General features: G+C 43.4%; 1 protein-coding gene across 1 annotated transcript in view; it reads left to right on the top strand.

Annotated features, from left to right (window-relative positions):
• Positions 1 to 12651, top strand: part of LOC146854160 (aldo-keto reductase family 1 member C3-like) — a 191302-nt gene that overhangs the window by 54043 nt on the left and 124608 nt on the right. Inside the window, exon 2 of the mRNA XM_085651939.1 lies at positions 6400 to 6567. Coding sequence (XP_085508065.1) covers positions 6400 to 6567 — 168 coding nt within the window. The remainder of the gene's footprint in view (positions 1 to 6399; positions 6568 to 12651) is intronic.

Raw genomic sequence — 12651 nt, 5'->3', positions numbered from 1 at the left:
TAGGACCTATTATCCCATAGGAAATTCGCAACATTCTATTTGGAATAACTTGGTGCTGGTTGACGAATCTTCGCGAAATTTTCAAAAACTCGTGGCCCGCTCCGGTCCGCTCCTATCCTGAAAGTCTCGGGATGATTCGTCAAGCGGGGGCCGAGAAAAAAAGGGGGTTCCAAAACGTGTTTTACCCATGCAATTTTTCAAAGGGAACGTTAGTCGCAGCTACAGCCCGAACTGCTGAACTGAATTACACCAAATTTGGCAAAGAGTTAGCCCTTGGTTCACACTTGTGCCTTTTGGTTAAATGGTGTAAATCCATTCAGAAGTTCCTGAGAAATTCAAAAGTAAAAACATAGATATATCTAGGGCCGCAGATCCTCCAGAGCACGAGCTTTATGCTAATTGACTGTCAACACTTCAAACCAGGAAGTGTTGGCAGCCATCTCGTGCCTTGGTAACCGAGGCACAAGAGAGCAGTGAAAAAAAACGCAAAAAGGGGGCAGGGTAGAAACACCCTGACCCCCTAGGCCTGCTCAGGGGGTCCCACAAGGACCCCCAAGGCATGCCGCAGTGAAAAAAAAAAACAAAGCGCGGGCTTCCGCGCTTTGTTTTTAATTAGCACCGGCTGGGACAAGTCCCGGGGTCAATATGCATATTGGAATGGGGGGCCCGGAGGGGCCCCCCAGCCCCGGGGACCGTGACCCCCCGGGGCTTTTCTGAATTATGGGCGGGGCTCTCAGCCCCCCCAGCCCCGGGGACCGCCACCGCCGGGGCTTTAATTTACATAGGTGGGGAGGCTCAAAGGCCCCCCCAAGCCACGGGGACCCCCACCCCTGGGGCTTTGTGATAATATATGTGGGGGCTCACTGCCCCCCCGCAGCCCCGGGGACCGCCACCTCCCCGGGGCACTAAATATTTAACATACGGGATCCGTTATGGTCCGCCAAGCCCCGGAGACCACCACCCCCCGGGGCTTTAAATTAAGTGGGAAGGGGGCCACGCGGCCCCCCTCCTGGCACTTGTCATAGCCCTGGGGACCGCCACCCCCCAGGGCCAGCTCCTGCAGTGTCCCAGGGTGCCCACCCCCGGGAAACTGTCGTTTGCAATGACAGGGCGGGAGCCTCGCGGCTCCCACCCTGTCATTGCAAACTGCTCTGCTTCATTAAAGCGAGAGCAGGGAAACCTGCTCTCACTTCAATGAAGCAAAGCAGATTGCTTTTCCACATGGGAAGCAGCATGTTAGCTGCTCCCCATGTGGAAAAGCAACGACGGCTCCTGCAGGAGGCGGGGAGCCGGTTGGGACTGTGGGGGGATTGGGGACGCCCCCACGGCCCCCAACGGAGAGGGCCAGCCCCGGGGCTGTTAGTGGCCCGGGAGGGGAGCCACGCGGCCCCCTCCACAAAATAAAAAAAATATATATTTTTTTTAAAAGCAAAGGCCGGCCCCGGGGGATGGGGTCCCCGGGCCATAGGTGGCCTGAGGAGGGGGGCAACGCACCCTCCCTCCAAAAGATTATTAAAAAAAAGGCCATGCTCCGGGGGATGGTTTCCCCGGGGCCGATTAAGACCTCGGGAGGTGGGCCACGCGGCCCCCTTCCAAATATATATACATTTTTTAAATTAGGGGGCAGGCCCTGGGGGATGGGGTCCCCAGGGTAATAAATTAGAAAAAGAAGGGGGGCCACACAGCCCCCCTTCTTAAAAAAAAAAGAAAAACGGGATCGCGGAGGCCACGCCCCCCTTCTTGCTGCACTCTGCAAACGCGCCCCCTGGCGCTTTTGCAGATGGGGAACAAATTCCCCTTGAATACTGGAGGTCCCTGGGGGCCAACTAGCCCACCAGGAACCTTCAGTATGCGCCAGGGGGCTGCGTTGCAGAGAGGTTTTCTGAGGCCTCGCCCCTTTTTAGCTGCATTGCTGAGTGTTGTAAAAAAAGGCATGGCCTCCGAACACCTCTCTGCAACGCAGCTCCCTGGCGCATACTGGAGGTACCTGGTGGGCTAGTTGGTCCCCAGGGACCCTCAGGATTGAAGAGGAATTAATTCCCCAACTTAAAATGCGCCACAGGGTGTGTTTGCACACATGTCACCTCAGACCCCGCCCCCTTCCTTCACCATTGTGCAAACGAGCCCCCTGGTGAGTTGTAAGTTGGGGAATTAATTTCCCTTCAATACTGAGGGTCCCAGAGGGCCAACTAGCCCACCAGGTATCTCCAGTATGCGCCAGGGAGCTGCGTTGCAGACAGGCGTTCAGAGACCACGCCCCTTTTTGTGGCGCTTACTGGAGGTACCTAGTGGGCTAGTTTGACCCTAGGGACCCTTAGGATTCAAGGGGACTTAATTTCCCAACTTAGAACGGACACAGGGCGCGTTTACCCAGTGGTGAAGGGAGGGAACGGGGCCTGAGGTGACGTGTGCAAACACGCCCTGGGGTGTGTTTTAAGTTGGGGAATTAATTCCCCTTCAATCCTGAGGGCCCCTGGGGGCCAACTAGCCCACCAAGTGCTTCCAGTAAGTGACACTGCGCTGCGTTGCAGAGAGGTGGTGCAGGCCGTGCCCCTTTTTACACCTCTCTGCAATGGCGCTTACTGGAGGTACCTAGTGGGCTAGTTTGACCCTAGGGACTCTCAGGATTCAAGGGGACTTAATCTCCCAAATTAAAACGGCCACAGGGCGCGTTTGCACAGTGGTGAAGGGAGGGGATGGGGCCTGAGGTGACGTGTGCAAACATGCCCTGTGGCGCATTTTAAGATGGGGAAATGATTTGCCTTCAATCCTGAGGGCCCCTGGGGGCCAACTAGTCCACCAGGTGCTTCCAGTAAGCGCCACTGCGCTGCGTTGCAGAGAGGTAGTCCAGTATCCATCTGAAAAAGTTGACGGTACAGGATGATTTTGCAACAAGGCCTCTTTCTCCTCCTCTGTTTGTTCTTTCTGCATGTCTTCCTTCTTCCTGCACTTTTCTTCGTCTTTGTGGACTTCTTTTGCTTCTTTCTGCATTTCTTTTTCTTCTTTCTGTGTGTTTTTTCTTCTTTCTTCACATGTCCTACCTCTGTAGGCATAGTTAGAAACTAGCATTTAAAACACCGTAGAGATTAACTGAAAAAAACATAGGTTTCAAGCACGTTATAGTTACAAATTAGCATTTAAAACACCTTAGAAATTAACTGAAAAAAACATAGGTTTCAAGCACGTTATAGTTACAAATTAGCATTTAAAAAACCATTGAAATTCACTGAAAAAAACATAGGTTTCAGGCACGTTATAGTTAGGAATTAGCATTTAAAAAACTTTAGAAATTCACTGAAAAAACCATAGGTTTCAGGGCTGTTATAGTTAGCTGGACGTTTCACTCATACAAAACCATTGAAATTCCTCCGTTATAGTTAGTTCTGCTAACTATAACTCGCACGCCCACAATCCACTGCTGATGATGTCACATATTACATCATTCATGACATGGTCAGTGACATCACTGATGACATCTCAAATGACATCAGCAGTGGATTGCGAGCGCGCGAGTTATTGTTAGCAGAACTAACTATAACGGAGGAATTTCAATTGTTTTGTATGAGTGAAATGTCCAGCTAACTATAACAGCCCTTAAACCTATGGTTTTTTCAGTGAATATATATATATATATATGTATATATACATATACACCGAAGAAGGCAGTTCGCCGAAACGCGTTTGTTGCTGGCTATTTGAAAATAAAGTTTGCCTTTACGTCCCCGAGAGTGCGATAATTCTTTCGTAATTGAGGAGAATTGGAGCGGATATATATATATATATATATTCACTTAAAAAACCATAGGTTTCACACATGTTATAGTTAGCTGGACATTTCACTCGTAAAAAAACAATGAAATTCCACCATTATAGTTAGTTCAGGTAACTGTAACTCACGCGACCGCAATCCACTGCTGATGACGTCAGATATTACATCACTGATGACATATGTGTCTTTCTGTAAAATAAATATTTATTAAATATGTATAGCTAAAGGTTAAAGGAAAGAAAAATGTCCAGCTAACTATAACATGTGTGAAACCTATGGTTTTTTAAGTGAATTTGCAAGGTTTTTTAAATGCTAATTCCTAACTACAACGTGTGTGAAACCTATGGTTTTTTCAGTGAATTTGTACGTTTTTTTAAATACTAAGTTATGTATTTATTATTATTATTATTTTTTTTTTAAGGTTTTTCACCGTGCGCGCACCGTGCGCTCTCTGTGCGCACCGCGCACCCACGTTGCGCAGTTCGCGGAATATTCCCGTTTCTACCGCGCGCGCACGGTAAGCGCACTCCGCGATTTTTCGTAAAAAAATTAAAAACATTTATGGCCCTTGGGGGTCCTTTGGGGACCCCCTGACAATGGCTAGGGGGTCAGGAACTGTCCACCCTGCCCCCTTTTCATGTTCTCCACCTTTGTTTTTCACCCCCTCAGACTGCGAGAGACAAAATGGCGTCCGACACTTCCTGGTTTCCACCGATTCGAATGTTTACTAAGATCTAACAACCAATCAGAAGTGCGCTCGTGCACGGCAGGGTGCGCTTACCGTGCGCACACGGTGCGCGCCTATAGATATATATATGCTTTTAAATGCTATTTTCTCAGAAAATACTGAACAGATTTACACCAGACCTGCAAAAGGCACATCCCTGACCTGAGGACTACCTCTCTGCCAAATTTCAAGGTTTTCTGTTCAGCCGTTCGGGCTGTAGCTCGGACTAAAGGTCCCTATGGAAAAATGCATGGGGAAAACACGTTTTGGGACCCCCCCTTTTTCTCAGCCCCCGCTTGACGAATCCCCCCGAGACTTTCAGGAAAAGAGCGGAGCGGAGCACCCCACCTATTTAGAAAATTTCGCGAGGATTCGTCAATCGACGCAAAAGTTATTCCAAACAGAATGTTGCGGATTTCCTATGGAAACACGATCCTAACTATAACTATCTACTGGCGACCGCCAGTAGATAATATATATATATATATATATTACAACCAGACCCGACTTAAATGAAATCGGACACCGACACAGGAGATGCTATTAGCCATCCGGCTTGGGTTTTATTCTTCTTTCGCTATATATATATTGTGTCTTTTCTAGGAGTACTTGAGTGTGCTATTCCAAAAAACTAAAATTAGGTTTGATTTACAACAGCGTCCCTGAGCCCTTTATGGGACTGTAGATAACCCAGAAAGCACGGATAACACACCAGCAGGTAGGCTCAGTGGGTTATGTGGAGCTTCAATAAGCTGCACTTTCCTGCTCAAGCGATTGTGCACTGAACTTAGTGCCTGCACCAGTGGGTAGGGAAGCCAAACCTTAGAGAGCTGGTGCAAAGTCCCAGGTTATGAACCAGTAGTAGACCTCATCCAGCAGGGAATACACAAGAGAAGGTGAAGTTATGGATGTTACAGCCGCTGTTCTCACCCGAGACCCCACAAAGACTGTGATCAAGGTAACACTTTGTAACGCATTCTCAATCCCTTTATGTCTGTACTGTTCTATTTTTGGAGGGGTGTTATGTTTGGATTGGCTGCCAGCCATGCATGTGTCCAGGCCTTCAGGTAGCCATGCGCAAACACTAGACTAGACTAGATTAGACCAGCGGCATAGCTAGAGTGACAAGGGTCATCCGCCTGACTGCTATGAGTATGGGTAGTAAAATTCAACAATAATCATAGTTCAGTGGGCCCTCAGCCCCCAAGTCTCAGCACATACTGCACCAACAATAGCTATGCCTCTGCATGTGTTCTATTGTCAATGGTTGGGTACCAACACAAAACTCAGAAAGTGAAAAATGTTTTACTTTCTACTTTGTTTCTCTTGGCTACGGCCTGTGGGACGGTAGAGGTGACAGACCTGATTACTTACCAATTACTAATCTTTTTAGTCCTGGCCTTCTTTGTCAGAGTCCTAAACTAAATGCATAAGACCTTGGGTGAGGAAGATAAATGAGTTGATAGTAACTAATTCACCACTAAAATCTCCCGCTGCATATAGAAAAGAGAAAAGGAGCACAGCAAATGTTGCCGAAGTCTACACTGCCACCGGTGGACCTGCCTTAGTTGTATCCTGCACTGTCCTGGACTCCGTTCAATCCTGTCAACCCAGGACAAGCATATCCTAGTAGCCTGCCAGACTCTCCAATGCAATGAAAGGGATAATTTCAAACCTTCCATAGTGTGAATGTATAATTAAGGATTTTAATAAACGTGCATTTACTCCATGGGTACTGTATTAATGATGTGGTTCGAGTGTCAGTAATTCTTTATGTAAGCAAATAGGGAGAGGGCTTGCAACAAGACAAACCAAAATGTATGCACAGCCCTGCATTCCTAGTCTTTTGGTGAACTTCAGACAGACTCCCATCCTCACAGTTCTTCTTTAATTGATGCCCTAGGTGCCCAAAGGTCAAGCCAAAGCGGGTGTAAAGGCAGCAATTGAGATTGGCTTCCGCCACATTGATGGAGCCTACTTGTACCAAAACGAGGAGGAAGTTGGTGAAGCCATTCGGGAGAAGATCGCAGATGGCACAGTGAAGAGAAAAGAGATATTCTACACTGGAAAGGTAAAGTTAGAGGAAACTGACTTCTAGATATTTTAGTTCACAAGTGTCTTTGTGTCTCATTTTCCTGATGGCCAAACTTCTCCTTACAAGACTGAAAGAATTTACTGTACTTATGGTCAGCATTCCTCCAGTTATCAAACACTGATCCTGACCTCGCTGGGGTGAAATCTGAATTTAAATCTATGATGTTAGGAGGGAGCGGAAGGAGATGAGATTCCAGTCCCAGATATCTAAAGGTGTGCATTTATACATCTAAAAGTTAATGTTCCTAGGACTCATCCAAATGACAACCCACTATACCTTTCACGCTACTGTTTGATCCATATGAGGCCAGTGGTTCCAGCAGTCCATTTCCTCTTACTATGAGATGGGTTTCTGTGTCTGGAAAAGCCAGTCTTCGATGGTACCAAGGCCTCTGCTGATATTCTAGTCTGTGCGCTTCCCAGATTGATTCAAGTTGGTCAGCAATATCACTGATAAGGCGTGGAATACATCCAAGACTTGGTATGATGTTCAATCTTATTGCCGCTATCCTTTCGGAGCCAGGATACAAATAATCCTGCCTATCTATACATATCTTGGCATATATTTGGTAATATACCAGGGATGTTTGCTTTGCACAATGCATTTAAACATTTTATTACTTTGATAGCCAAGATTTTCACTGATCTTTTCATTCTATTAAAGGGATTGGTCTGTTCCATGACTCCCCTTTCCTCCTCACTCACATTTGTAAACAGTGAGGTCGATTTACAAAGACATTTATGAGTACGGGAAGTAGTACAACAGAAGTTCTCTTTTACCTGTTCTTACATGCCTTTGTGAGTTGACCCAAAAAATGCCCAACTTACTATTAGTGTAAGTGCAAAAAGCACAGAGTCCTTTTTACTTCCACTAACTATACTTGAATATAAATGGAATATTCCCATTTTAGAGGTTTTGGGGTCCCTTGGCTCACTTCTTCAGCTGACCGCACATGTAATTTTGCTCTCGTCTCAGGGAGAGGGCAGTCTCCATACTCCAACTGCCTAAGAGAGTTATTAGCAAACATTCCTCTTCTCCTCTTTACTTCTCGGTTGTGTGCATTTGGTCATGTTCTTTCAGCTGCAGCTCGCACATTATTTTTTTTTATAGTTATTGTTGACATCACCATTTTTTTAGATTAGATTTTAAGGACATTTAACCCCTGAGAATATTTGGGCTGTAGCTTTTAGATAGGTGGTGGCTTAGTGACTGTTACCATATTTAGTCCACAGTCTATTGGACTCGCGGCTTCCACGTGCAGGTAAATTGTATGGAAGAGGAACGCAAGTTGTTTGACATCTGGATGTTGTGTTCATGTTGGATGTGGCTGTAGAAAGGTCAATAGAGACATCAATGAAAATAGCCTTAAACAAGCACAGGTAAAGCCAATAGGTCTGGTCTTGGCCAGCTGGTGATGTTTATTTCTTTTGTATTACTTTTTATTGCAAGCATGCGCCACAAAAATAAAAAATAAATGGAAAATATGCCACCACCCAAAAGTGGTTGCTATATACTTCGAATAAACACTGTACATTTAAAAAACATTAATTGATGCAGCTGTTTCACTAGTAATGTTTTTACTAAAAAGCCTTTTAGATGGGCCATGCATGTTATTATAATTATTATTTGTGAAGATGACCAGAGTAATTACGGCCTCACCAAGCACTCAAAATGTAGGTAGTTACAATGTTACCATGCCACAGTAACAAGTTATAACAGCATCTATAGAAAGGAGATGAAAACAACTAATCATCTAAATGCCAAATAAAATAATGCAATTTAAAGTCAATATAAAAACATTTCTAAAAACATATTTTGAACCTGCTGTGTTACTGAAGAGAACTGAACTATTTTAGGCTGATGTGTAAAATGTGCACGCGCTTTTTGCGGGAACTCAAAGGGAAAATAGCCAATGCTTAAAACGGGCCAATCCATTGTCCCATGCTATGGTGGTCTGAAGCAATGACGGTTTCACAGACTAATGGATAAAGCCGTTTACAATTTTTGAAGCACACGCATCCCAGGTCCAAAACAAAGTGAGATACAATTAAAGAACATGAAAACAATAATAAAGGTTTTGTTTCTTCTTTAATGTTTTAACATCTTCCACTCCCTTTAGCCAACACGTTTCGTCATTTCAGGGTAACAACCCTAAGACTTCCTCAGGGCTGGAAGTAATACAAATACCAAATTTGTAATACACCAAAGTAATACATACGTCTCTAGCAATTAATACAGACCCAGTTTTTTTACCCTGTGCAAAAGGATCTAAATAATACAAAAATGTGTGCCCAATAGTATACTGCAAAAGTTATAAATACCATTCTTTAGAACAGACACCTATTTTGTGTCTATTCTTTCTATTACTCAGTCAAAACATATAGATATTTATACTGATGGTGACATGTCCTTGAGATCTAATCAGATTGTGTAATCTATTCTCATGATGCCCCTAAAGTGTACTTGAGAAAAAAATATACCAGTATTTGTGCTAATTATCATTCATGACCCAATGTGAATCACATGCTCCCAAGGAAAAGGACACCCGGGACATGTGCTGTACCTTAGAGATGTATTCCAGATCAAAATCTGTAATGACCAAAAAGATAAAAACGTATGCATTTATAGCAAGATGATCATGAGGCACAAGTATCTCAATACGATATCTTTGATCCTAAATTGCAACACTTCATGAATTATAAGCCAAGATGGTTCTTACCTCCTGATGTAAATTCCATTCAATAGATCCTATGTCCAATATGCAATGTACATCCCAGTGTGTATTGTATTAGTCCTGAGGACTTTGATATGCAGCCAGCTCTGCAAAAAAATAATAATCGGCCAGTAAAATACCACCCCGAATTAAATCTGGGCAATGTTCCTCTATCACGATTCAACAGTTGCTTACCATAGTGTTTAGCGCAAAATAATCATGGGAGACAGAAGGCTCCCAGTTGTAAGTTTCAGGTACCTGAAGTACAGGGAAACATGAAATTGACGCAGACTGTAACCAAAAAATCCCTCGGGAGACAGTATAATCCTAATGTTTAGATCAGGTCCCTGAAGTACGGGGAAAACCTGTAATTTAGAATAATAAAGAAATCAAACTCTCCACGCAACGTACTTAGCCTCCATACCCAAAACGTATCAAAAACCCAATGTACCTGAAGGTAATGGCAGCCGCACCCGAATACAGGTAAAGCAGTCGACCGCCCTTGTTGGTTTCAATTAAACCAAACACAAGAAATCGAAGTAGGGACTTAGCAGTTACGACAAAAAGCATGAGCGCCATCTTGAAACGGTAAAAATAAGCGTTTAATATGTTTTAACGCAAATTATAGGCGCCATCGTAGCGAGATGCAAATAGTGCATCAATACCTTCCGAGCATAATAATTAATCGTTATCTATACGATCCTGTGCCTCATTATCATGAAGAATTATGAATTACACTACTACTTTGTTACCTGATTTTAGCCATTTAAAGCAAAAGAAATTTTGAACATGAATATAGTTGCTACTATACGAATCAGGCAATATGTAGACATTTCAGACAAAGAATAAAGTTATATCTCTGTCACATGACAAATATATACAGTGTCATCAACTACTCCAAGATGCAGTTGTAATGGTTTAACACACAATGTATATATAAAAGAAAAAGAAGGAAAAGACTATTTTAATACAAGAGGGGCATCTCATATATTCATACCCGGTAATGTACCAAGTGTTAGTCCAGTAATCAATAAATCAGTTCGAGGGTGTACAAGCTTATTTAGCTATAGTTCCCTATTAAAAATGTAGGAGGATAAAATAATAACAATCAAAGTCAAGATTCAATATGTAGTGTAAGTTGGGCATAAAAGAACCACGAAAGGAATTACGACCACTAAGTGTTCAAATCAAATTAATCAGTTATGACATTATAATCGCCCATAAAATATTGCAGCTTGTGATCAAAATTAAGGCAGTCCTCCACGACCCTAAGGCGAAAGATCCACTTTGCCTAATGTCTGCATAATCTCAACTCCCTATGTCCACCTCGTGGGTCTTACTTCACGTGTTCAATCTCATAAAAAACAAATGTTTTATTAGGACCCTGAGCAGTGCAATTGTTTACATGTTCAGCAATAAGATATCTCACGTCATTCTGTTTTATTGCACGCATGTGCTCGCTTACATGATCTTTCAATGACCTTATCGTTCTCCCCACGTATATCTTACCACATTTGCATGAAATTACATATACAACATATTTTGTACCGCAATTAATATTAGTACGAATGGTATACACTTTGTCCTTGTTGTCGCTAAACTGTTTGGTTTTTTCCTGCGCCCATCTGCACATCCCGCAGTGACGACATTTAAAGAATCCCTCAGAAAATTCTGTCAGCCATGGTTCACAATGTGCCTTAGAAGGGTAGCTTGGACTCAATATTGAGCTAAGTGTTCTGCCTCTACGGTAAGTGACCTGTGATCTGTCTGTTATGAAGTTCTGCAGTGTTCTGTCCGCCTTCAATATATGCCAATGTTTGTTTAGACTCTGCCCTAAATGCTCACCTGTACAGGCAAAGGAAATAATGCAATTTAAAGTCAATATAAAGACATTTCTAAAAACATATTTTGAACCTGCTGTGTTACTGAAGAGAGTTGAACTATTTTAGGCTGATGTGTACAATGTGCACGTGCTTTTTGCAGGAACTCAAAGGGAAACTAGCCAATGCTTCAAATGAGCCAATCCATTGTCCCATGCTAAGGTGGTCTGAAGCAAACTGTCCATGACAGTTTCACAGACTAATGGATAAAGTCCACTGACTAAAAGGCAATCTTTATAGGCAAATTACGTATGTTTTTTGGAAAAAACAATAGTCTTACAATATATATTAAGCTATCTTGAAGGCCAGACCTAAAACTACTCTACACCAGATTCTCTGTAAGATTCCACCTGACCTTCCATGCAGATATTTTGGTAATCACCTGTATACAACCCTGATCTTCTTTTCAAAATACAAATGAACAAGTTGCCTTCTGCAGGATCATTCTGTGAAGAAGCACTTCCGAAAATCATAAAACATTTTTGCCTAACATTATTAATCTTCTTGGTTGCCAATTTGGCCTCAACATGGTCATCCTCTTGTACAAGTCCATTATCATTAAATAAAAATGTCTGCTGCATATTCTAAAGAGAATCAGCGGTTTGCTGGTGACTTCATTTCATAAAGCTTTGACAAATGATTTTGAAGTTGAACATAGCAAAATAAAAACAATAGGATGAAAACACAGACCCAACAGGCAGCAATATTGAACTCTTGTCTTTAGTAAAAAGACAGAACTGGCAACTTGGATCTATGCTAAATTATCTCAATCTGGTGCGCATAAGTAAAATGAGTTCATTACATTATTTCATTTCTCATATTCGCTATATGTGAAACATGAATAGTGAAGTATGACTTGCGTCCGTGGAAAGGATCAAACAATTCCTGAGTGCATGTGTAACACTTCCTGGTGTTGCAGCTAACCATAATTAGGTTCACTCTTACTGTGTCCATTGCAAATCACGCAATCAATCAATCAGTCAGCCAATCTGTACTTCTATATAGTGTTGCTTATCACCCCGGGGGTGTCCAAGCGCTGGGGTCCAGCAGGTCATTATTCGAAGAGCCAGGTCTTGAGTACCTTTCTCAAGTCAGGGGGTGACAGTGATGTTAGGAAGTGATGGTGGAGGTCGTTCCAGGACTTGGCGTCAAAGTCGGAGAAGGAACGACCTCTTTTTCGGCTTCAGTGGATGCCGGAGACGTGGGCGAGGGCTAGGGAGGCGGAGCGCCGTCGTCTGGCGGGTTGGTGTAAAATCAGGCAGCGAACGATGTAGGCTGGTCCCAGGTTGTGGAGGGGTTTAAGAGGTGTGCTCTTTTTATGTCTCCACTAATGGAAGTGAAGCCTTGACTGAAAGCCCCTCTATATCTCAGTAATATGTATGTATGTTTTTGGGAAAAACAATAGTCTGGTGATACACCAAGCTGTCTCAAAGGACCCCAAGGACCAGAAAGTACTTCTGATCACCT

This window comes from Triturus cristatus, chromosome 4_1 (genome assembly GCF_964204655.1).
Source record: "Triturus cristatus chromosome 4_1, aTriCri1.1, whole genome shotgun sequence".
NCBI lineage: Eukaryota > Metazoa > Chordata > Amphibia > Caudata > Salamandridae > Triturus > Triturus cristatus.
The sequence above is the reverse complement of the archived record's forward strand: the minus strand, read 5'-3'. Positions and strand labels throughout refer to the sequence as shown.